The sequence below is a fragment of the Haliotis rubra genome, unplaced genomic scaffold (assembly GCF_003918875.1).
Source record: "Haliotis rubra isolate DU_JTF1 unplaced genomic scaffold, ASM391887v1 Scf216, whole genome shotgun sequence".
Classification (NCBI taxonomy): Eukaryota; Metazoa; Mollusca; class Gastropoda; order Lepetellida; family Haliotidae; genus Haliotis; species Haliotis rubra.
Window position 1 is genome coordinate 897,898 of NW_025766181.1, and position 25,149 is coordinate 923,046.

At 39.4% G+C, this 25,149-nt stretch overlaps 2 protein-coding genes across 2 annotated transcripts; both read right to left on the bottom strand.

Moving 5' to 3' along the window:
- Positions 1 to 18,014: 18,014 nt before the first annotated feature.
- Positions 18,015 to 19,134, bottom strand: LOC124276985 (zinc finger protein 100-like). The gene has a single exon (XM_046712635.1). It carries the CDS (start codon positions 19,030 to 19,032, stop codon positions 18,160 to 18,162), a length of 873 nt encoding a protein of 290 aa, XP_046568591.1. The 5' UTR covers positions 19,033 to 19,134; the 3' UTR covers positions 18,015 to 18,159.
- A 613-nt stretch (positions 19,135 to 19,747) lies between these two features.
- LOC124276947 (zinc finger protein Xfin-like) lies at positions 19,748 to 24,947 on the bottom strand. The gene is made up of 3 exons (XM_046712605.1): positions 24,908 to 24,947; positions 24,771 to 24,832; positions 19,748 to 24,085 (listed from the first exon to the last, which is right to left on the bottom strand). Exon 3 carries the CDS (start codon positions 24,059 to 24,061, stop codon positions 19,748 to 19,750), a length of 4,314 nt encoding a protein of 1,437 aa, XP_046568561.1. The 5' UTR covers positions 24,062 to 24,085; positions 24,771 to 24,832; positions 24,908 to 24,947.
- Positions 24,948 to 25,149: the final 202 nt, after the last annotated feature.

Consider the following 25,149-nt stretch of genomic DNA (forward strand, 5'->3'; position numbering starts at 1 on the left):
TGATACAAGTGAAAATGAAAGACAATCAGTTGAAGATGATTATATACTGTTTTCTGAGTATGAAGATGATAATCTTCGGGATAATCTTTGTATTGCTGAATGGTATGAGGAGCAACAAAGTAACATAATGTCTGATGGAGCAAAGGCTCCCACCGAGACTGAGTATCAGGAGTTGTATCAAACTTGCATAAATTTATCATCAGAGATGAACCAGGGTAAACAAGAACAGGACAACAACAACCAAGAGAATATGGAAAATGAATCCATGAATATCCGAGACTCGAATGTTGCATTGTCTGATGATATTAACTGTCTTTCAAGAACACTTCTGGAAAGGTCAGACACAGACTCACATGACGACGGGGGCTTGAGTGAGTCCGGTATGGAAAGGTTGCTGTGGTCCGGGATTGTTCCTTGGATGCAGACTTAATCATGAGTGACGTCTGCAGACACCCAGACCTGGCTTCGAGTGATGATGAGTTCATGCCTCTGACTGACATCCACAAAGACAATAGCATGCATTATGGTCCACACAGCAGGAAAGAAGAAACACTGAACATCTCCAGAAAGAGAGTTTCACAAGATAATGACCAAAGGTCCCAAAAGTCACAGATTCGTTCGGACATGTTGCATGAAAGATTTGATGTCATGGATTCAGCAAGAGCTGGAAGGAAGAACTTACCAAACAGCAAACATGGTAAAAACAGAATTGCAGCAAGTACTAAATGTAGGATGAAAACAGTATGTAAGCCAAAGCAAAGCTATGATGTGCTTAACTTCCAGCTCATGCCATCTGGTGACAGTGAGAGATGGAGAAAACGCAAACAAGATGCAGCAAACCAATTTGCAGGTGAAGGGGATGATAAACAGATTTCTGATGATCGCATAACTCATGAAGGTCACGGTCACAAGGCCATTTTGGAATGTTCAAGAACAAGTTCTGGACAGATAGACTTTGTGGACACATCATCATCTGATGTTAATAGGAAGAAGTCAACTTTGTATAAGACCAGGAATGAATTGTATGTGCCAGAACAAGTGACGTTTGAAAGAGGACAGAAAGAAGAGAAAGGACAGTTTAAGGATTGTTTGGATGATGGTGACAGTATGTCCAGAAGTGTGCGAGGGATGTCAGTGAAGACTTCCTGTAGCCAAAGTTGTGACAGGTCTACAGAGAGAGATCAGAAATCCAGGCAGGGAAGATATGTCTGCTCACTCTGTTACAAGACATTTGCTTCAGAGACCGTCGCTGCTGATCATCTGAAGCAGCATGCACGTCACAGGAAGAGCAGAGCCAGGAACTTTCGCAAGAAAACCATCATCAATGTTGGGTTCAAGAAACATTGTAGAGTTTGTCAGAGAATATTTACGAATCAAGGTGACCTTGAACTACATGAACACAGACACTTGGTGGAGGATACAGTTGGGACATCGAAGTGTGTGAGTTGTGAGATCTGTGGCGAGAGGTACAGGACACAGAAGCTCCTGGACCAGCACAAGGTCGGCCATCAGGTGTGGCTCAAGTGCTCTCACTGCAACTTGTACTTCGCCAAGGTTACAGAGCTGCATCAGCATTGTGTGGTGGCCAGGCACTTTGTGTGTGAATGTGGAGACGCTTTTACCAGTTATGCTAAGTTGGATATACACAGAGATGACTGCATATACAGTAACTAAGACTTGAGGTGGGCAACATTGGTCATGTCCAACTAGTCCACAGACCCGGCTGGACAAGTCCCAGATGATTTAGGGAAGAAAAAAACAGTCCATCTGGATTTCTTGCTTGTCTTGGACTCGTGGACAAGTGGCTATTTCTGTCCCTATACAGTATCATTCCAGATGGCATGGATCAAAGTGAAATAGAGTAAGATTGTCTGTGTAAACAGAGATACAAGTCTCTTTGACCCATTATTGCATTTTGTGTGTCTATGTAAGTCCAGACAAATTTTATTTCTTGTTTTACAGACTTTTGTCCTCAGAAAACCTAAAAGCAGGAGGGAAAAAAAAAAAAATAAAATCACCGGCAAAGTAATATTCCCTCTTAATTATCAAATTATTTAACTTCTGGCAATTTATGAAGTGTATAAGGGGGCAAAACACAATGTACAAAAATTTCTTGTAAGTTTACATTTTTGGCTAATAAAACATAAGGATTTTATTTTTTGAACAGGGAAATTTTTAATATTATTTTTCTTATTCTTGAAAAAATACAAACAGCGGATCCGTAATACAAAAAATAAAATTGGTCTGGTCTAAAGGGTAATTTTCTGGTTCCCGGATTATCATAGTCCAGAAGTAACCAGTTTCACTATATGTTTGTTGTATTATGAGCCCCATTGACCCCCTCCTTGTCAACATGTTAGACCAGGCAGGAAGTAACCCAATGAGTGCTCCAACTTAAGTTGAAAAATAGCATGATTTTGTGTATTGTCTGTATTTGCCAAAAAAATCTCTGTGGACTGGTAAATGTTGACTTTCAACTATTGTCACATACATCTTCATCGATGTATGAGCGAACTTGTTTCTTGTGGTATGACTCAATCTGCCAACAAACCTGTCTTTTCTTGAATGGTTTTGCTAACATCATCCCTTTAATGATTTATATACCCAGTACCCATTGTGGTGAATACAGTACATGATGGCAGTGTTTGTTGATATCAGCAGAGACTTGTTGCTGAAATAACTTGCTTGTTAATTGATGTTTCTGACCTAAACTGTGGGAATTTTTAAAGCAGATTGAGTGGTGTAGTTGCAAAATGTTAAAGATGTAATATTTTGAAATGTTTCTCTTTATATATTGAGGAAGATCATCTGGAAACGATTATTTCAGTTTATGCTCACCGGACTGAAAGACATGGGCTTAACTCATGCCCTGTTTGTCTGGCGTGGCTGTAGGTTATCCTTTGCCATTTGTAAACAGCCCTGCCTTAGAAGCCATTTGTGCCTGCCAATAGTAACACTCCAGTTTGACCATGAGTTTTGAATAGATTTCAGTACTGCCACCACTGATGCCCTATTGATAAGTCTATTGGTTAGAATTACTCAACTATTTGTGTTCAACATGATAATGGAATTTGGTTTATGTGTAGCTAGCGTCAGCTCTAAATATTTGTTCTGTTTTCAAGCTTTATGTGACTTTTGCATTTAATCGATTCTTCTAAATTCTGTCATACTGCACTTACTTGCACTATATACTGACATATATAATCCACTTCAGCAGTGACATTTCACATGGCTGTTCCTACCAATGATGTCCTGTGTCAAGCTGTTCTAATCCAATTTCAATATGGCCTCATCAGCAGCCATGTTGGAAATCCTATGATTTTAGCTGCCGGGGCCATATTGAAAATCTTACCGTTGCCATTACGTTTTATTACATACAATCATACGATACGGTACCCGTGAAGGTCCGGGTTAGAATATTGATCTTCAGTAACCCATGCTTGTCGTAAGAGGCGACTAACGAGATCGGGTGGACAGGCTCGCTGACTTGGTCGACATGTCATCGGTTCTCAATTGCGCAGATCGATGCTCATGCTGTTGATCACTGGATTGTCTGGTCCAGACTCGTTTTTACAGACCATCGCCATATACATAGCTGGATATTGCTGAGTGCGGCGTAAAACTAAACTCACTCATACGATAGTCATTCAATCTTACAATAGCAATACAGCAAGCTTAGGTGAATTAGCTGTTCCACCTTAATTTCCATATTGCACGACTGCCGGATCTACTTCATGCAATCTTCTGCAGTAGTTGGTTATCGTAAACATATAAGTTTAGACCTAATCTTTGAAACATTTTAGTTAGTGTATAGAAGTTGTTTTGTGTCAAATAGTATTCTGTTTTGCTTCTTTCGCGATGAGAAAGTGGCACTTGATCGGCAACGTCAGGCTGGGGAATGTGATACATGTGTGATATGTCCCTCGTTTAAAGTGATACTCAGGTCACAGTTACCTTGATGCACAAGTTTCACTAGTGACAAGTGGATATATCTACTTGACGGTTCTTTTTCAATTTACATTATTAACTGGTCAAAAATTTTGTTTTGAAAATACAAAAATCAGTTATGCTTGTCAGAAACCTCTGTCCACTCAAGTATTTCGGTACAGACATTTATCGACTAAGGAATTTTACCTAGCATGACCTACTATTGATACCTACTAGAGAGGTATTGTATCAGAGCAGAACACCTTATGGAGTTTACAAATTATTTGGAATATTTTGATGAAGATTTCAATGTGCGATGACATATTCATTTGTATTAGTGTTGGCCGTCAAGCTTGAACTTATCAGGAAGGATCTGCTTCATTTCTAATATGTATATACTCATTTTATTTTTCAAATTGGTTTCAAATTTGGAAGAAATGTACTGGGAAGGTTACAAGATGATTTTTACTACCGGTACCTTCCCCAATCTGATGCTGGTGTGATATGAATCTACAAATCTGTCCTCATTATGTCAGGACAAAAGCATTTGTCCATTGTTTTTCATAGTAGTTCCATATAATATCATCACTGTCTCCATGTATTGTATCATTGAGCTCAAATTCTCCTGCTCATGTATGTGATTTGATTGGTTGGTTATATTTAGCATGTTTCACTGTTTGAAACAAAGCTGTGATGGTGACTGGTTTGAAGGTTGCAGTGAACTATGGTTGTAACAAAATCAAAAGGAACACTTATGATAGTTTGGTACAACCGTAGATCGTTATATACAGCAAGTGGCTGGCACAAAAACAAATAGTTCTTTCAGTTCGTTATTAGTGTTACAAACCTAGGTTACTGTATCTGTCATGGCTGAATAGAGATATAGTCCCCTGATAAAGGAGGATGATCTGGAGCAGGATTCGATAAATCTTGAATCCCAGTACAATAATATTTCCTTTGTTGTTAGACGTCTTTGAATTTCTGTGTTTGTTTGGGACATATTTTTGCATGTTTTGTCATGGGGCACAGAGGAGACTCAATCAAGTGCTCTTTCATCTTTGTTATCTTGTTAAATGTGGTTATATCTTGTGTTTGTAACATTTAATGGTCATGAAGTTAAACTTGTTGTCCTATTAAGTGGAACATAGGAATGGGTGTTGTCACTGGGGATGATTGGTCCGACATTGATGGTGCAAGACATTGAGTCAGTGCATCAGTGTGAAGCTTTCTCTAAGGACTTAATCTTAGACTTGTGTGCACTATGTTACCAAATCAGCTGCAGTTGTAGTGAGTGAGGGAGTGAATATCATGTTACACCACGTAAACTGTCCTGAAGGAAAGTTGATTTACAGATAATAAGGGCATTATGTTATACAGCATTAAGCACTATTCATCAACAGTTGAACACATTGGTCACCATTAGTCATATGTCACTAATCAGCGGGTCATTTCAAACAAGGTGTTACGTAAAATGGCTAGATTTGGGAAGGAAACATGTAATCTATCAAGATTCTTCTATTGTACTAGGGGATCAGTGACTAATATTGAAGCAATATCATGGCAGGGGACACCAGAAATGGGCTTCACACATTGTTTGGGGAATCCAACCCAGGTCTTGGGCGTGACAAGCGAATGCTTTAACCACTAGGCTACCTTGCCACCCCTCAGGCCAATGTTATATAATATTAGGCTCCATCCGTCCGTACGAATTGGAATATCTTAAGAACCATTGACTAGATTCTGTTCATATTTGGTACCTAGGTTCATCACAGTGTGCAAAAGGTCCCAGTCAGGTTTGGTGACCTTGACCTTCATTTCAAGGTCACAAGGGGACTTTAACATTTTACCCTTGTCAGCGAGATATCTCAAGAACCATTCACTGGATTTCTTTATATTTGACACCAAGCTTCATCTAGGGAAGACGCAGGGCCCTGTTGATTTTGGTGACCTTCATATAATTTTCAAGGTCACAGCGACTCTTTGAAGATTTCAGCATGTTACCTGTATGTTAAGCTCTTCAGCGAGATATCTCAAGAACCATTCACTGGATTTTCTTCATATCTGACACAAAGCATCATCTTGGGAAGGTGCAGGTTGACTGATAATGCTTTTGTTGACATTTAACTTCATCTTAAACTACAACCTTCTCTTTCATTACTTTTTAAGTTTGATGTGATAATTTGCGGCTGGGCATTATGTCACCTCAGTGACAATGCTTGTTCTAACAATAAAATGACCCTGTGTGCATGGATTTTGTTCAAACACTGCTGTTGTGATACTGAATCAATATGTAGTCTAGCCAGCCACAAGGCTTTGACACAAGAAATACTGACACACACGTGCAGTAATCGAAGTGCCCTTTGCTCAGATGTTTTGCATATATCCCTCTCACTGGTAACAGGCCGTGGTTTGATTGACTAACAATAGCAACTACAGTGCAAAATGGCTGTATGTATTCAGGGGTAAGACCATACGATGATGGATGCCAATAGAAAAAGCATGTCCGATGATCAAAATCATCATCTACATTAACCCCTGGTTCCATTCCTGTGGATCTCATGATTTGATATTATTGGCCTAGGTCCTTAGTACTGAGTATTAAATGTTGAGAAAAGGAAATGCATAAGGGAGAGACTTGCTGGTGTCAGGTTTTTTTAGAAATGGAGATGTACTTTCCATCTAAAACATTTCTTTCTTTGGCATGTCAGTCACTTTTCAGTGTTGAGCTTATCATTATAAGTGGGACTGGCCATCATGTTGTTGATATCCCCTACCCAACACTCAACCTGGTTTGTAACTTGCATTCTGATTGGTCGGCCAGAATGGGTAGCACAATGATGAAATTCAAGGGCGGATAATTTGAGATTGCGAGAACCACAGTAATAGATGATCCCCCATCAAGTATTTACTATAGGTTTTATGTATGCTGTGAAGATACTGGTGGATTAAAATCAAATCACCATTTGCCTCTTGATTCAGGGGGAAATTAGGGAGTAATTCATCCCACCTTATCAAAATTCACTCATTCACTACAATACATTAATTGATAAATGTAAAATCCTAAGTGGATATGAGACCAGATATCAGCCCCTGTGAACACAGATTAATCCCAGGGAATTTCAGCCTGCTTTCTCACTGAGAATAGCAGTGGGCTAGCTTAGTGGTTAAGGTGTTCATTCGTCACGCTAAAGATCCGGGTTTGATCCCCGCTGGGTACAAGGTGTGAAGCCCATCTCTATTGTCCAATGCAGAAATGTTGCTGGAAGATTGCTAAAGTGCCATAAACCCATTCTCTCTCACTCACTCATTCACATTGGGAGAGTTTGATTCAGGTGACTGAAGGTACCACACACAAGTTTTGCTGATGCAACAATGAATGTTTAGGATGTACCCAGTCCTGTTAGGATAAGATCTCAGTCTAATGCCAGGCATGTTTACATGAATCTCACAATCCCACCACAGAAGAAGTCTGATATGGAGTTGTTAGTGAGTTTAGTTTTATGACACTTTTAGCAATATTCCAGCAATATCACAGCGGGGGACACCAAAAATGGGCTTCACACATTGACCTATCTCACGATCACGACACATTATCAATGATTTTAAGGTCACGATCATACGATCGTGATCGCGATACATAATTATCGCGCTTTTTCATAGCATTACCTTACCGGCAACGACGCTATTGCGCTGATTGGTCCATCAAAATAGTCTAGCCAATCACAAAAGCTGTTAGTTTCCAACTTATTTTTTAAGTAAAGCTAGCTACATCTATTTATCGGAGCCATCTGATATAATTTTACTATCAAGACTTTGACAGATGGATATAGCATAACAATTTGAATCGATAAAGTTTTAAAATAGGAATCGATACATGCAAGCATGTATCGCGTATCGTATCGTCAGTAAAAATGTATCGATGTATCGATACATTCGCGTATCGCAACACCCCTACATTGTACCCATGTGGGGAATCAAACCCGGGTCCTTGGTAAGTCCAGCAAACAATGCTACCCCACCCTATTCAGAATTAAGATCTGATTGTATTCAGAGTGATGACATTCCAAGTTCAGGAATCAGTGTTTATATATGACATAGGTATGACAAATGGTCGTTTTATTTCAGTTTATGAAAACATCAAGGAGAATATTTTGTCCTGTGAACTGGACTTAAAGCTAAGGAATGGCTTTTTGATATGTTAGTTTGATACATGTGTTTTTGTATACAAGCAGATTTACCATAATCATTTCATAGATTTTTAATAAAGTGTTCCTTCTTGAAATTCTGTGACTTTGTTTTTTATAATAAAAGTTATGCAACACCCACATTTAAAATGTGTTGCAAGTAGGGTTGGCTAAAAAGATTGATAACTGGAAATATTGTTGATGCAAAAATAGTATAATGATTATTAATGTGAAAATTGTCATTGATAACATCATACATAGGTTTTTGTGATTAAATAAACATATGATTTACTCAGACAATACACCATGTAGCTGGAATATTGTTGGGAATGGCATTAAACCTGAAACAGACAATACACGAAGTTGGGTCTATATTATGGGCTGTTTCGAAAATATGTTCAGGATGCAGTTTTGTTTGTAATCCAAGCCTAAATGTCACCACTCGCTAGTGATGTTAAATATGTGGACTTCTTTCATACTCAGACTCTCAGGTCATTTTTGTTTAAAATAACTTTTTGATAATTACTGATATTCAATCGATGTTCAATTAGTAATTATCGATCCCCATGATCTATACAACCCATCAAAAGTTTAGACTCACTAGTGTTAATGTAGCCACTTACTTCCATCAACTGTTCTAAACTAGATTTTGCAAAATATTCCTTACTGTCTAAAGGTACTGTTTACACATGAACAGATGTATTGTGAAACAAATTCGTAATGTTGAGAATATTATTGTCATGAGTTCAATAAATAATGAAACTCTGTGAAAATTGGCAAATTCTAAACAAAAAATTCACCAAAATGCTGCTGTTCACCTGCACGATATTTGCACATGCAATTCCACAATTTGATGCATGATCCTCGTACAAGTCAACTGCATAAGGTTTGCAGCTGGTTCCCCCAAGTTCATGGAGAAATTTTATCTTCAATGTAACCGTGTGTGTGTGTGTGTGTGTGTGACTTACAGTGAGTGCTTAAAGTGAGTCTAAATGTTTGATGGGTAGTATACTAACATAGCCAGCCCTAGCTGCAATACCCACCGTACATGACTAAAGTTATATGAAATACTTGAGTGTTCTGTAACATCTTTAGTGCAGATGATAGTTTGACGTCTCACATGTCAAATAAACTGACATCAGTTATGAATATCTAAAATAGGTCAAAGCACTTAAGTGTATTATTCAGTCCGACAGTGTTCATGTATCCATGATACAATCATTCAACTGTACACATGTTCTTTCGCTGAAAAGGCTGGATGGGATGATTACAGTGCTGTACCTGTTTCCAATGTGTACACAACTCAAAACGTGTATGGTGAGGAGGACATATTTCATGTATTTTTCACAATAGCTATCTGGGCTTCTGTACACAGGATAAGATTCCCACATGATGCTTAATTTTCTTCAGGTAAATTCGTAACCAACTAACCGCCTCCATGGCGTAGCGGTTAGAGCGAAGGTCGCGAGTTCGATCTCCAGCTGCGTCATACCCAAAGACGTTAATATATGGTACTTGGTGTTCCCTGTCTGGCGCTCGGCATTAATGGGTACAACAAGGACTGGTCGGCTCAGAGTCAGTATAATGTGTCTGAGTGGGGTATTCATGCTTCACTGCGGCATGGTATCTCAGAGCTGGCACTATTAAATCAGGTTAAGTCTGGGCTAGTACAAGCAGCCACACATACACACGCATGCATGTTGTCATATGAGCGAAATATTCTTAAGTACGACGTTAAACCCCATTTCATCTCACCTATCTCACATAACAAACTAGTCTGTTCTGTCCTCAATTTGTCAGGACAAAAGCATTCATCCATTGCTTTCATAATCTGTCTCAGTGTTGACAGTACTCTCCAGGAAACGATAACAATATATGGATAAAGAACTTTTTTATAACAGTGAAAGCAATGCTTCAAGTTAGATTGGAATTTTGTGAACAGTTCAGTGTACAGCTTGGATAAGTATACTAAGTTTAAACCCCATTGGCCTTGTAGTTCACAGCCACATGAGAAAGTCATGACATGAGATCACTTGACTTTCAGTCCATCCGCGAAGATCTGGGTTAGAATTGATCTTCAGTAACCCATGAGTGATGTAGGAGGCGACTAATGGGAACGGGTGGTGAGGGTCGCCGACTTGGTTGACACATGTCATCATATCTCAATTGCGTAGATCGATGCTCATGCTGTTGATCACTAGATTGTCTGGTTACAGACATCGATTATTCACAGACCACTGTCAAATAGCTGGAATATTGCTGAGTGTGGCGTAAAACTATATACTCACTCATTCATTCACTGACTTTCTGTCAGGTGAGCTAAAGAGACAAAAGAAAAGCATTGAAATTATTTCCTTTTTATTTCCACATACCTAATCCCATGCAAATCTGTACAGAGGGCATAAAATATTTGACTGATGACAGGATTTGAAGCATGGACCTTTCAACACAAGGTCCGATACCTTGTTTACATAACAAGCCACAAATCCCATCAGCAATCTGGTGAGGTGAGGATATCATGTCACCTTGTTAAACATATAATAAACTGACTAAATGTGGTTAGAAAAGTTAGTTTGGAAAATGCTAAAAACAAAAAGATGCCAAAGCAAACACAGATGCAAGGGGCTACAGTACAGAATATCAACTTGATCAAAGTCAAAACAATTTTCAACAGGTATTCTGCATCATTTCTGGAATAAGTCTCATAAATATTCCAAAATATTGCCTGAATTATTTCCATAAATAAATATTTGATGTTAACAAATTCTCAGATGCCATTTCCAAAGGAATTTGCAGTCATGAGTCACCGGAAATTCAGAATATGTGATATGCATCTCTGTCATTGGCTCATATCTGGAGCACAGGTTTGGACCACATCAAGTCTGGACAATAATTGAAATACTGTCGGAAATAGAAAAAAAAACCCTGTTTTTTCTCATACATATCTATAATTAATGTAGTTAATATGTGATAGCGTGAAATATCTGTTAAATTAAGTTCGGTCTCAGTAGTAGGGGATAGGAAACGTAAAAAATGGACTTTACTGATTAAAGATCAGTGCAGAAATGAGAAATACAGGTTTTTTCTAAGTCCAAAGCAACTTATTTGGAACAGACCATGGCTTTATGCAAATCAGTGTGCAATGATATTGTATTACAAAGGACACTTTTTAAATGCCCAATTTGAAATTAGACTTAGCTTCATTATAAACGATAGCTGGCGTAAAGGTGATAACTTTACTACTGAAACTATTAAGGACGTAGCTACTCTGGAGTGACTATCACCATAAAAAGAAACAGGTAGGAGGGATAGTCTCAAAAGCACAACCAGGACGGTGGTTGGGGTCAGGCTAGGTAGATATCTGGATATAGATACCATCTAAGATAAGATAGTTCTTTAGGGGAATTAAACTGGGCAAGTACACGGCATGTCATAACAATTTACAAATAATATCCAGTCTATCTATCTTCAGGTGGTCATGCCACCTATATATATTTTGAAACATTCAATACGATTACATTATTACATTACGTAGTCAATACACTAAGACAACTACTGAATAACCTACTGTCACTGCTGACATTCAAATTTCCTGCATAAATTACTAATGACTAACAGAAATCGAAATGAACAAAATGTGATGATTATTTTTTATCCAGAAACATGCATGGTAATTTGTGGGAAGTGCACAGAGGCAAATAGGCAGTTTGAGACAATTTAAGAACATTGTGAAAAAATGAGGAAAATGAAACATTCAAAACAACTGGAACGTGTATATTGCGCCCCACTACGAAGTACATAGTCTCATGCATTTTGTGAAAAAAAAAGCAGAGTAATGGCCATACAATGTAAATGCTTCTTCAATATGGCTGCCATGTGCTCAAATTGAAAGTTGTCAAACCTTAACAAATTCACTTGTCATTTGTGGAAGTGAAGGCATTTTGAGTGGCGTGTTGTCTTCTACTACCAACTACAAACTTACACTACAGTTTGAACAAACATGTCATAATACATATGTCTTCAATATGGAGGGCATATTGTTTAAAACTCAACAACACATGCCCGAACAGGCCATGAAATCTCTTCACTCTCAACCAGGTTAGCTACAAACTAAGCATGCAATATTATGCTATTCTAACACGCTAATTACCCTGAATCCATCTGCCAAAATCATACTTATCTCACACTAAGTACAGAAATTATCTCAACATTAAAACAGACATCATGCCAATTGTCACATGGCGATTTGCTCAGATCTACTTGAAAAGTGTATTGAAACAAGAGACTATATGGTCTACTCCCATTTGTGAGAACTCCCAATTGTGAGACTCCCAGTTATGAGACAGTGGAGTAGGTAATTAACAAAGAAAACACACCATACTCCCCTGCCTGATAGAATGGATTAACCCTAGCTAATTACTGATTTGCTATGTAACTGAATCTTTTGAGGTAACATAATGAAACTTTATAAGATAAATTGATTAACATACTCCAGTAAATGTCCTTAAAAATTAAACACTTTGATAATGATAATATGTTTAAACCAAAATGACTTTGAAACTTCATAATAGTCAATAAAAATGTGTTATCATAATTACATATTCTTCTGAATAAATAAAATATTGAATGAATTATTTCGTCTTTGTAAATAAAATCTTTGATAATCTATTCATTAATCAACTCATCAATGAACTATGCCTCCCGTGGGTACTCTTCAACAACTGGGCTGATCCCACTTTCATTGTGGGGATGTGGAAACACCACCTATGTGTACTGAACCATTAATCAATGTGTCTCACAACTGGGAGTTCTCACTAAATGGGAGGATTTAAAACAATACCAACAAGACAAGGATATCCTGGCTATGTAGTGAGCAGAATAAATACTAACAGGTACTACATGTACTACAGCAAACAACTGATTACAAAACACAGACAAGTTTGCATGTCCTTGAATTGAACAAGGGATGTAAAATATGTATATTGCTGAATTTGCATTTATCATGAATTTGTCCAGAGATGACAACTTGCCATGGATTTCATTACACGAAGGATCACTCTTCAACACAAGCTCTTACAATACAGCTTCAAGTCAAGTTTCATTCCGATTCCTACCTGACCTTCAGTTAGTGTGAACAATCACATCCTCATTCCTGTATATTTAAATATACTACCCATCAAAAGATAAGACTCACTTCAAGCACTCACTATATGTTATGTACATATGTGGTTACACTGAAGATTAACTTTGGGGGAACCAACTGCAAACTTTATGCAGTAATGAATTGCATGAGGATCATGCATCAAATTGCGGAACAGCATGTGCAGTTATCTTGCATGTGAACAGCTGCGTTTTGGTGTAAAGTTTTGTTAAGAATTCGCCAATTTTCACTGAGTTTCATTATTTACTGAACTCATGACAATAATCTTTTCAACGTTACCAAATTGTTTTACAATACATCGGTTCATATGTAAACTGACTGACTGACTGACTGAGTTTGGTTTTACGCCGCTTTTAGCAATATTCCAGCAACATCATGGCGGGGGACACAAGAAATGGGCTTCACTCATTGTACACATGTGGGGATTCAAACCCGGGTCTTTGGCGTGACGAGCCAACGCTTTAACCACTAGACTACCCCACCGCCCCTCATGTGTAAACAGTACTTTTAAACAGTATGGAATATTTTGCAAAACCTAGTTTAGAACATTTAGAACAGTGGCTACATTTGCCTATGAAGTACTGACTGACTGACTGAGTTTGGTTTTACACCGCTTTTTTATTCCAGCAACATCATGGCGGGGGACACAAGAAATGGGCTTCACTGATTGTACACATGTGGGGATTCAAACCCGGTCTTTGGCGTGACGAGCCAGCTCTAAACTAGACTACCCCACGCCCCTTGATGGGGAATATTTTGCAAAACCTATTTAGAACATTGCCTAGTATACGGTTTACACGAAGTGAGTCTAAACTTTGATGGGTAGTATACTGTGACAAACACTGTGACATCACATAGGACACAGATTCAGGTTTTGGAGGAATGTGTCCAGGATTCAAAACTCCACTTGAAGTTCAATTGTGATTTTTTTCAAAACTGGAGTTCTCTTGCTTTTCAATTTAGAGATTTAACAAGATCATATATTTCCATAATTTGTACTGCTAAAATGTGAAATTAAGGACTAAAGGAAAGCAAGTTTGATGGATGTTAACTTCTTTATTGTGAATAACCGACGACATTTGGTTTATGGGTAGTGAATATTTCGAGTGACCACATGAACACTTAGCTGTTTCATATATGTTCATAAAGAAGTTGACATCCATAAATCTTACTTTCCTCATGCTTCCTTGCAAAGATTTGAAGAATCAAAGGGTTTTCCCCGTTTACTGGGGTTTTTATGACTGAAACTCTCACCACATCAACCAATATGTCACAATAGTTATAACTATATCAACATAAATTAGGAAATATAAATTCAATTGGAAGCTTTGATAAACATTTGCTGTAGACCCAGGTCAAATATTGTCTCTTGATCCAGTCTCTACTTCAGCAAGAGTACTGTTTGTCAACAAGGGGATGGAGATGTATATATCGGAGTATGCAGTTGCTTGTGAATATCAACAACAATGGATACAGCCTGATGCATATGCTACATATTTACATAGGTGTTAGATGACTGCATATAAGACCAGCAATTGTATTGGCATTCATGGCATTTTTGTTGAAAGCAGATTACTAAGACGAGTTAATAGTGCTGTTACACCTGTCCACCCAACCATGTGTAACAAATGAAATGACAGAAAAATCAACTGATCATATTTTAATGTAAATATAAAGGCCATAACATATTGTTGTGGATATGTGTGTGAGTGTGTGCCCATGTGTGGTGTGTGTATTAGTATGGACAGAAGCTGTTTTATACTCTGAGGCCACAAGAATATCTCTGAGTAGGGGGACCTGTGAAGATCCGGGCTAGAATTGGTCTTCAATAACCAATGCTTGTCGTAAGGGGCGACTAACAGGATCGGGTAGTCAGGCTCGCTGGCTGGGTTGACATGTCATAGTATCCCAATTGTGTAGATCAATGCTCATGCTGTTGATCACTGGATTGTCTGGTCCAGACTTGATTATTTACAGACCTCCGCTATATAGCTGGAATATTGCTGAGTGCGGCATTAAACAACAAACCAACATCTGAGTAAGGGTGTGCATGTGTGTGAGAGTAATGTGCGTGTAATCGTATAGACAAGTGTTTTTTTACAAGGAGGTTTCACCAAATCTTCAAGTGATTTTGCATACGATTCTCTCAGGTCTTTCCTTCTCTATGTCTCACAACACTGTTGTATCAACCAGGATGATTGGTTTACTTAGGCTTACCTCACAGCATTTTGTTTTCATGGCAGTTGGTAAGATAATACATATACTTGTCAGATCAAAACTTTGTAAGTATTAGGTATTTGAACATGTCAATGTCTTTATTATGAGGAACGTTTTGGAGTATATACTTACTTCTTTAACAGGTAAATGAACGCTTTGAGTGAGAGAGTGAGTGATTACGCCTCTTTTAGCAATATTCCAGCAAGATCAGAGAGGGACACCAGAAATGGGCTTCACACATTGTACCCATGTGGGGAATCGAACCCGAGGGCCTTTGGCATGGCGAATGAATGCTTTAACCACGAGACTACCCCACCACCCCTTATGCTATGAGGCACCTATCAGAGCCTGTCAAGTGTTAGCTTCCCTTGTTCAGCCTTCACCTTCGTTGTATTGCTACTTTTGTTGTTCTTACATGTACATATATATAAGCTCTCTGCCTCATAGCGTTCATTCACCTGATGAAGGAGCAAGAATATACTTCGAAACGTTGTGTTTCTCATAATAAAGCAGTTGACATTCATAAAAATCATTTCCTCCGTAAACATTTTCTTATGAAAAATTCAACACAAAATTACATTATGCAACAACACATAAATATTGACATGAAAATCACACAGAATTACATCATGCGACAATATATAAATAGTGATGTAAAAAATCAATACGGAATTAAAATATGAATCAGTTGTATTGTACATGCCAAGTTCTCCCATAAATGTCAGTACCATGCCAGAGTACAACCTGTCTCCATCATGTACTGAGTCAGAAGCAAATAGGGGTAAAAATGCAGTAAAAATTATATTAATATATCAGTGAAAATCACTGACGACACCATGTGTTCATGAAAAGATACAAATAACCTGCCCTGCGGGCAGAATCCTCCATTCAAACCATTTGTGTACAAACAGTAAAATAGCAAAAGATGCGTAATTCAAAGGAGCAGTGCGCTGAGCATGAACTTCGTGTACAAACGGATACAGATGCAGTGTGTGAGTACACAGCTGTTGTACAGCTGAATGAGCCGACTGCTCGTGTTGACTGCCAGCTGCTGATTGATTCATTGTTACAAATAGTGACTAAAGCACATGTCTATACATTTGTGGTGATGGAATAACATTGTAACATATGTTATATTTGAAATTACACTTACTTATTAAAGTACAAATTCTAATCGTCAGTACACAAAGTCAGCTTGTATACATAAGCCATGAAGAATTGTCATTGATAGCTATCATATACTCAAAAAAAATAGTTAAGGACCATCCCAATTTTCAATATTAAAGTATTGAATACAGTCGAACCATGTTTACACAGACCCCCGTGTATCCAGAAACCCTGCCTTCCGGACGATTTTTAGGTGAAACAAAACTAACCTTTAGTAATTGTACTCGCTTAGCCGGACCCCACGCTTCCGGACCTGGACGGAGAATTTTCAAACCATTTCCATAGATGTTCATTGAAAAATGATCCTGTTATCCGGACGGAAAGGTCTGTGCGCATGTGCATGTGCATGTTTACCACCGACAAAGTGTATTCATTGTTAATCTCTCTCGGCAGGCGTTTGATGTGAAATAATTACCCATCAAAACACAAGGGACATGTGTCACTTCAGTTGTTAATTAGGATTTGGCAGGTGTGAGAACATCTCATCAGTAACGAAAACACATGTTAATTAGGATTAACTACATTGTAATTGTACTGTATATAACGTCTTGTCAATATGCATCATCAATATGTTTTGCTTGTTTGATCCAGGTAACTGGACGCCTAGCTATCCGGACGATTTCCGAGTGTAACCAAAATGTCCGGATAAACGGGGTTCGACTGCAGTTCATATTGTGATCCGTATAATACTTAAATATTGAATATTGGTGTGGTCCTTAACTTGTTTGGTTGAGTATCTTTGAGACCCCGGTTACCCAGACCCCAAATATCCGGAAACCTAGCCTTCTGGTAAATTTTCATTAAAAAAACCCAACAATATCTTATGTTATAAAAGTGACTGTCTATAACGGATATGCGGTTTCCTTTCCCGGACGGTCAATTTTACAAACCAACCAGCTAAATCAACACAAAAGTGACTTACTTATCGGCACGAAGCTTTGATCTTCCGCTGACCGTGTGAAGTGAAGCGCGAGTGTCCCACATGTCTTAACACGAGACAAGGTCTGCTAATCCGGATTAATGACCGATCAGCAGGGTATTGGTGGTGATTAGTAGGCCTATCTGACAAAGAGTGAATTGTAATTGGCAAATCAAAACGACCATGCTGTTTTGGAAGTGGTTTTAAACCAGAAGTGTATGCTCGCTACTGTTTCAACACCTAAGCCTGGATGACAGAAACCTAGATATCCGGATATTCAGTTATCCGGACAATTTACGCTAAAACGAATGTGTCCGGATATCCAGGGTCTCACTGTATATTGTCAGAGGTTTGTTGTTATGCATAATTGGTGACCAGTGATGTCTGTTCCAACAGTTTGTCTATACATGGAATACCAATGACCTTTGACCTTTGACCTTGACCTTGACCTTGATCATGTCCATGGACATCTTGAGGGACATTAGTGCCTACCACTAACACATAGATCACGTTCATCCTTGCTTGTGCCTGTGGACATCTAGTATGACATCAGTGGCTTCCTCTAACAGTCTGTGATCTGCTGATCACAGATCATCTTTGCCCTTATTCTTCTTTGAGGACATCTTGTGGGACATTTGATGTGTTCTCCTCGCTGACCTGTCTGTGAACCTCCGATCACAGATCTGACACTTGTATGGTTTCTCACCAGTATGAATTCGCTTGTGGTCAACAAGAGAATTAGGATGATTGAAACCCTTGTCACAAATGTCACACTTAAAATTCCGCTCGTTTTTGTGATTCCTCAGATGAATCTGCAAATACGCTTTCAGGTAGAACTCTTTTCCGCACAGTTCACACTTAAAGTCCTTCCGTCCTTCATGCCTGAGCATGTGATCCCTTAACATATACTTGGTCTTATAACTCATGCCACAGAGGTCACACATAAACGCTCTCTGTTTGGAGTGAGTCTGCTTATGTGCCTTTAGTTCGGATGGAGAGAAGAAGCTCATAGCGCACTGATCACAGGGATGACTACGCACACGGTCTTTATGCAGCCTTTTATGACTGGCAACACCTGCCTTCGTTCTGAAAATCTTCTTACAAATATCACAAGGAAATCTACCCCTGTCAGCTTTCAGATGGATCTTCTTGATATGATTATTCAGAAAGTTGGATGAGGCGAATTTCCTCGGACACTGATCACATTGAAATCTAAAGTCCTTGTTATGGATTCTTATATGTGTCTCCAAGTAATACTTGTTGAAAAAGGCCATATCGCACATAGTACATTTGAACCTCCTTTCATCAAAGTGATGCTTAATGTGCTGCCGTAGCTGCTCCACAGTCCCGATCGTCTTCTTGCAACATGGGCACGTGTACTCCAACTGCTCTCGTATCAGCAACCCTTTAGGATTGCCCAGATCTACCCCTGCTGCTTCTAGAGCCTCATGCATCATCTTGTGGACATCGAGACTAATCTTGTTCCGGAGAAAAACCTATTACACAAGTCACACAGACCTCCACCAGCTTCATGAGCTTTCATATGGTGTTCCAGTTTACCTGCGTGCTGAAATTTCAATTTACAAATGCTGCATTGAAATTTGGAAGTCCCTGTGTGAAGAGCCATGTGGATTCGAAGCCCCGCCGAGCTGCTGAGGGTCTTGCCACACTTATCGCACATGTGAATATCTGGTTTTATGTGGACAGATTGGATGTGTTTCCTGAAATACTTCTGATCTTTGTACGTTTTGCCGCAGTGTTCACACTTGTAATGCTGTTCCAGTGATTGATGATTCAAGAGAGCAGAGTGTGTAGGAAAGGATGCTTTACAAAAGTCACAAGTATGGGTGTCTTTGTGTTTCAAGATATGCTTCTCCAACATCTTCCTATTGAAACAAAGATCACCACATGTTTCACACTTGACATAGTTCAAAATGTTGATCTTTTCCTCTTCACTGTGGCTCTTTTCATGATATCTCAGACTTCCCATATTTGGGTACTTTTTGCAACAAACTTTACACTCAAATATGCAGCTGTTGTTATGCCGGCTCATATGAATAGCCAAAACAGACCTGGACTTACAGGCCTGAGAACAGATGTCACATATATATTTAAACGCGGTCAGATGATGTCTCACATGAAGTACACACTTTTCCTTGTCAGAAAATGTTTTTAGACAAAGAGTGCATTTAAATATCCCCTAACTATTTCCATTTTAGATGCAATGTTTCTGTTGCTCAGGACTCTTAACTGCAAGTGTTTGTTTTCCTCGTTGTGTTTCTTAAGTTCCTGATGAGTTTGGAAGGCGGCAATGCAAGTCTTGCAGCGGAAGAGATCATGTTCAACACTGAGGTGGTTCTTAATGCTGAGCAGAGATTTAAAGACTTTATCACAGAAGGCACATCGGAAGGAACCCCCAGCTTCAATTGTATACTCAGTTTGGTACATCTGAGGAGCAAAACTACTGTCAGAAGATGCAGTCTCCATCAGTGAACATTCTTCTTCTGTCTCGCTTGTTTTCGGTCCAACGTGACATTGATGATTTTCATCCTCGTGATGAAGGTCACTATCTCCCTCCTGACCTTGACATTTGATAATTTTCTTCTTTAACTTTTCTATCGGTCTCATAAGTTGGGTCATCTTTACACTTGTGTCCTGTGTTATAACCCGTCTCCCTCGTTCTTTTGATGTAACAGCTTTATCTTTTAGTGTTGGTTTATTTGAAGACTTTGACTTTTTCTTATTTGGACTGCACAACTCAGGTTGTATTGCATCCTGTTCATTCTTGGATGGACCAGCCTGATTCTTTGATCCTGAAGACATATTGATGTTAGGTTCCTCTATTTCCCTTTCATCAGCAATGCAGTCAGCTGGAGACTCATACAGATATTTAACTGTGGGTATTCCAGTTCTGGCAGGGCTACCATTTTCACTGGATATGTCAGAATCACAGTCCATATCGGGTTCATACTGGAAGTCACTGTCACAATCATTATCATCACTGACATCATCATCGTGAATCATACCACCATCATCATCATCATCTGAAGCAGTAGGTAACATCTCAACCTCTCCACTTTTATTGGGGCTTTCAGATACACCAAGTCCATGTACAGTAACCGTGTCTGTATCTGGATTTGTTTGGACCTTTGGGTCAGTTTTTGTACCGTCTTTAACACAGGCAGTAACAGCAGCTGCAACTGTTTGAGTCATGTCTTTCTGTTCCCCATCACCATCTCCTCCATCACTGAGGTCAACAGTCACAGCAGACCTATCATCAGGTATTTCTCTTTCAGTATGGGACAAAGTTTCCTTTTCTTTTGGCACTTCAGCAGAAGTTACTGTGGACTCTGAAAGTTCTGCCAACAGGTGCCCCTCCTTATCAGGTGACCTGCAACTTACTGAAGCTCCATCAGCTTGAGTCAGTGGAGGACGTGTGACTATTTCTGCAGTTGTAGAAGTAGGATGACGACTGCAGCTACTGTTTCTCAAGTTTTCATCAGCAGTTGATGTCTTATCACCTGCTACATTACTACAACTCTGATCTTCCTGTGGCAATTTTGCAACACTTGCTTGTTGCTCTTTGTTTGCATTGACAGGAACATTATCCAAGGTATCAGACTGTGGACCACCTAAAGGCAACTCTTGAAGACCATAGCTACCAGCTTCTCCCTGATCTTCAGTACCTTGTGTGTGTATGGGAACATCAGCAGATAACTCAACACCATCTTTCCTGTTGTTTTCTGGATTTATTTTCACATCCTTATTCTTTTCTGCATTTATGCTTTCTTTGACACCTTCAGAGATTCTCACCTTGGTCATTTTTATATTTCCCCGGTCATGAGCTTTCATATGAACATCTAAATGGGTATTCCTCTTGAAAGCTGCCGAGCAAATTGGACACCAGAATTTTCTCTCTGCAAAATGACTCCTGAAATGGTCAATTATTTGTTTGTTATTCTTAAAAGTACTTTCACAGAGTTTACACTTGAGAATATCATTTCCAGGCTCTATATACTCCTTGTACTTTCCTCTTTTGAACTTGAGCTTCACCTCCTTCGGTTCCCCATCTTCAACATGTCTATCATCCATGGATGCATTCTTAGAACCTTCTCCAGAAGCTTCAGGATGAGTTTTTTCGTGATTATACAAAGAATACTTCTTTCTGAAGCATTTTTGACAAAACCTGCACTGATAAGTGTCTTCCAGTAGATGATAGCGGACATGACATTGTACCTTATGTTTTGTCATGAACCACTTGTTACAAATGTTGCATATGAATTCTTTCCCTACAATCTTGTAATGACACCTAGTCGTCAGTCTTGTCTTCGTTTCGGCAGACAGCTTTTGAGACATGTGCGTTGTTTCATGGGACAGAAGCTTTGACGCATACACAAATTTTGCGGGACAAAACTTGCATTCAAACCGTCTCCTAGAGACATGAACTCGTACATGATTCTTGGCTTTCTGCAGTTCAGTAAACTCCGCTTCACAAATCCTGCATGAAAACATGTCTCCCTTTTTAACTACATTTTCCAGGATAGATTTTGCAAGACTACTCAATTTTGCAGTTTCACGTTTTGAATTTGTTTCTGTAGACACTAAATCTTTAGTCAATACAGTGTTATGGACATTTTTGGCTGACTCAGAAGTGTGGGGACTTTCAGCTGACATCTCTCGCTCGTCCTCAGCTGTGGCAAGATCCTGGGCAGGTTCAGATGTCATCAAATCTGTGGAACCTTTAGCCGAGACTGAATAATGATCATTATCAACATGGTCAATGTCATCTTCATCATGAAAAGTATCATTGTCACCATCATCACTGTAATCTCCACCTTCCTGCAACAGATTGTTATTGTCACACAGTGTTTCCTCCGTCTTATGACCAGCCCCAGTTTCCCGAACTGTGTCCTCTGTTCGGTCCAGTTTCTTGGGTCTATTACAATGTATGGCTCTATCTGCCCATGTAGCGTTTTCACCAGATTTTCTATGCTGCACACTGTTATCCCTTTCAATTCTATGCTTCTTTGAATATCTGGAGACTCTTCCACCTCCATTCCGAACAAGCAGGGTTTCATTTTCAAGACGTTCCAGAACAACTTTTGCATTGCACTGAACACTTGGGAAGGCTTTAAGTAGATTTTGTTGAGAGGTTGACTCAGTTGCCTTAACTGGTTGACAGTTCTCTGGATGCAGAATGGCAGGTGACACTTGGTGCTGACTTGAAGTGTTTCTGGACGTAGTCTCCTTGTTGGTGGCTTGTACCAAATCTGAAGCTGAGTGCACAGCATTAAGGAGTGTTTGTGTCTCAGCAATGGACACATTGAGGTTTGTACCTGGCTTCAGGATTCTCATCAGTGCCATGGTGTGATCTCGGATGTGAAGGTTCTGGTGGTCTACCAACTCTTCTTGTGTACCAAACTGTTCTTTACATTCTCCACAACAAACTGACTGTGATGTATTTGCAGGCCCAGGAGTCATGTGTGAAGAATCAACTCCAACATTCTCCTGCAAGTCAGACACATCCTTCCTTCTCGGTGAAGCATCACTTATAGAATTTGAATGTTGCTTTTTTGACATCTTCAGTTTCAATCTCCCTTTTCTCTTCTTGTGACACAGTATGTGAACATGGGCTTTCTGTTTGTTATTGAATGTTTTCTCGCACACTATGCATGAAAAACCCTTTTCATCTTCCACCACAAGCTCTACAGCCTTCACATGGTCTTCAACAAGAACCACATGAGGTGTTGGAGGTTTGTCAGCCGACTCATGAAACTTTTCATGATCTTTCAAACCAGAGCGAGTTGAGAAATCCCGATCACACCGACTGCAGTGAAACTGTCCTGTCTGATGCTTCAGTATATGCTTCTCCATCAAGGATCTGGAACTGAGCTTTTTAGCACAGACCTCACATCTATACTTCTTGCCAACTTTCAAGAAATGTGCCGGTGGTGTATTTTTATTTTTCTTTGGCCTGCCTCTCTTGGTCTTCACATTCTGTGACTCTTCTTCCTCAATACCACCTTGGTTACTGTCGAACCTAATGGTCCCTCTAGTTTTACCTGTTGACAGTTCTTCTGTCTCAACTACCTTCTTTGTTTTGTGGATTCTTGAATGTAGTTTCAGGGCTTTGAAGGAACCAAAACTCTTCTCACAGTTCACACAAGTTAGTTGAGGTTTGGAGATTTGGCTCATCTGGTCTCCCTCGGTCAGAGACACAGGGTCATGATAGCCGCTCATGATTGGAGGTTCTGTGTCCTGCTCCACAGGATCTGCCCCGAAAATGTGAACCTTGAGATGCTCACAGAGAGCAGAGAAGTCCGGGTAAGTCATCCCACATTCATGACAGTCGAAGGAGTTTTGTTCTGAGTGAGTCTTGATGTGCATCTGAAGACACCAGGAGGTGCTGAACTCTCGGAGACAGATGCCACACTCATAGTGGACAGCCTCACAGGAGATCACCTTATGTTTGGATTTGGCTGACATTTTAAAAGTAGTCTATATTCACATCTGAAAAAATAAAAATCAGACCTATATTTTACACAAATACCACAGAACACGAATGAACCATATCAAAAGCACTTGGTAACTGGCAGGTGCAACAACATAATTGATTATACTCAGGGTTCCTGATAAAGGCCGTATTGGCATATGTATGGATAAAAGATATGCACGATACGGTAGGAAATTAATTAGAAAACGTAGGAGATGTTTACCACAGCAGTTGTGTACACTCTTAGAATCATTTACAGACAGAGACATATCAATCTGATTTCAAGCAGTGTCCCATCTTTGAATTTATGTGATAGCGACACATTGGGGTTTCCCTCATCCTGTTCTGGAAATTCAGGTTGCTAAGGAAACCATGTACCGCAGCAAATCATCTCGTTTCTCAAAATTACGCATGTATATGTAAACATACAAAATTATCTGCAGCCCTGATTCTGATAATCACATAATTTTGGTATAGGGCAGACTTTATTAGCAGATTTCTTGTGATAAATATCCCACTAACTGAAACAATTCACTCTCATAAAGTATACTGTACTGTTAAACTAATGTCCTAAATAGTTGCTGAGGACACAAAAATAAAGGAAAAAATTCAGTGTAATACATCTCCCTTCCATCAGAAAACTTCTACAAGTATTTGTTTTAAGCTTAAAGCTGCATTCAGCAAAATTCCAGATCAATGTACCTGGGATATGATGAATTCATCAACCAGCTCAGCAAGCCTGACCATGAGATTCTGCCAGTCACCTAACCACGAGATTCTGCCAGTCACCTGACCACGAGATTCTGCCAGTCACCTGACCACGAGATTCTGCCAGTCACCTCTTACGACAAGCGTGGGTTGCTGAAGACCAGTTCTAACCCAGATCTTCACGGGGTACGACAAGCATGGGTTGCTGAAGACCAGTTCTAACCCGGATCTTCACGGGGTACAACAAGCATGGGTTGCTGAAGACCAGTTCTAACCCGGATCTTCATGGAGCTCTCATTCAGAAATACTGTAAATCACGAAATGTTTGAGTCACGATCTTTTTACGAGTGGCGACAAACAGACGTTTTTGCGT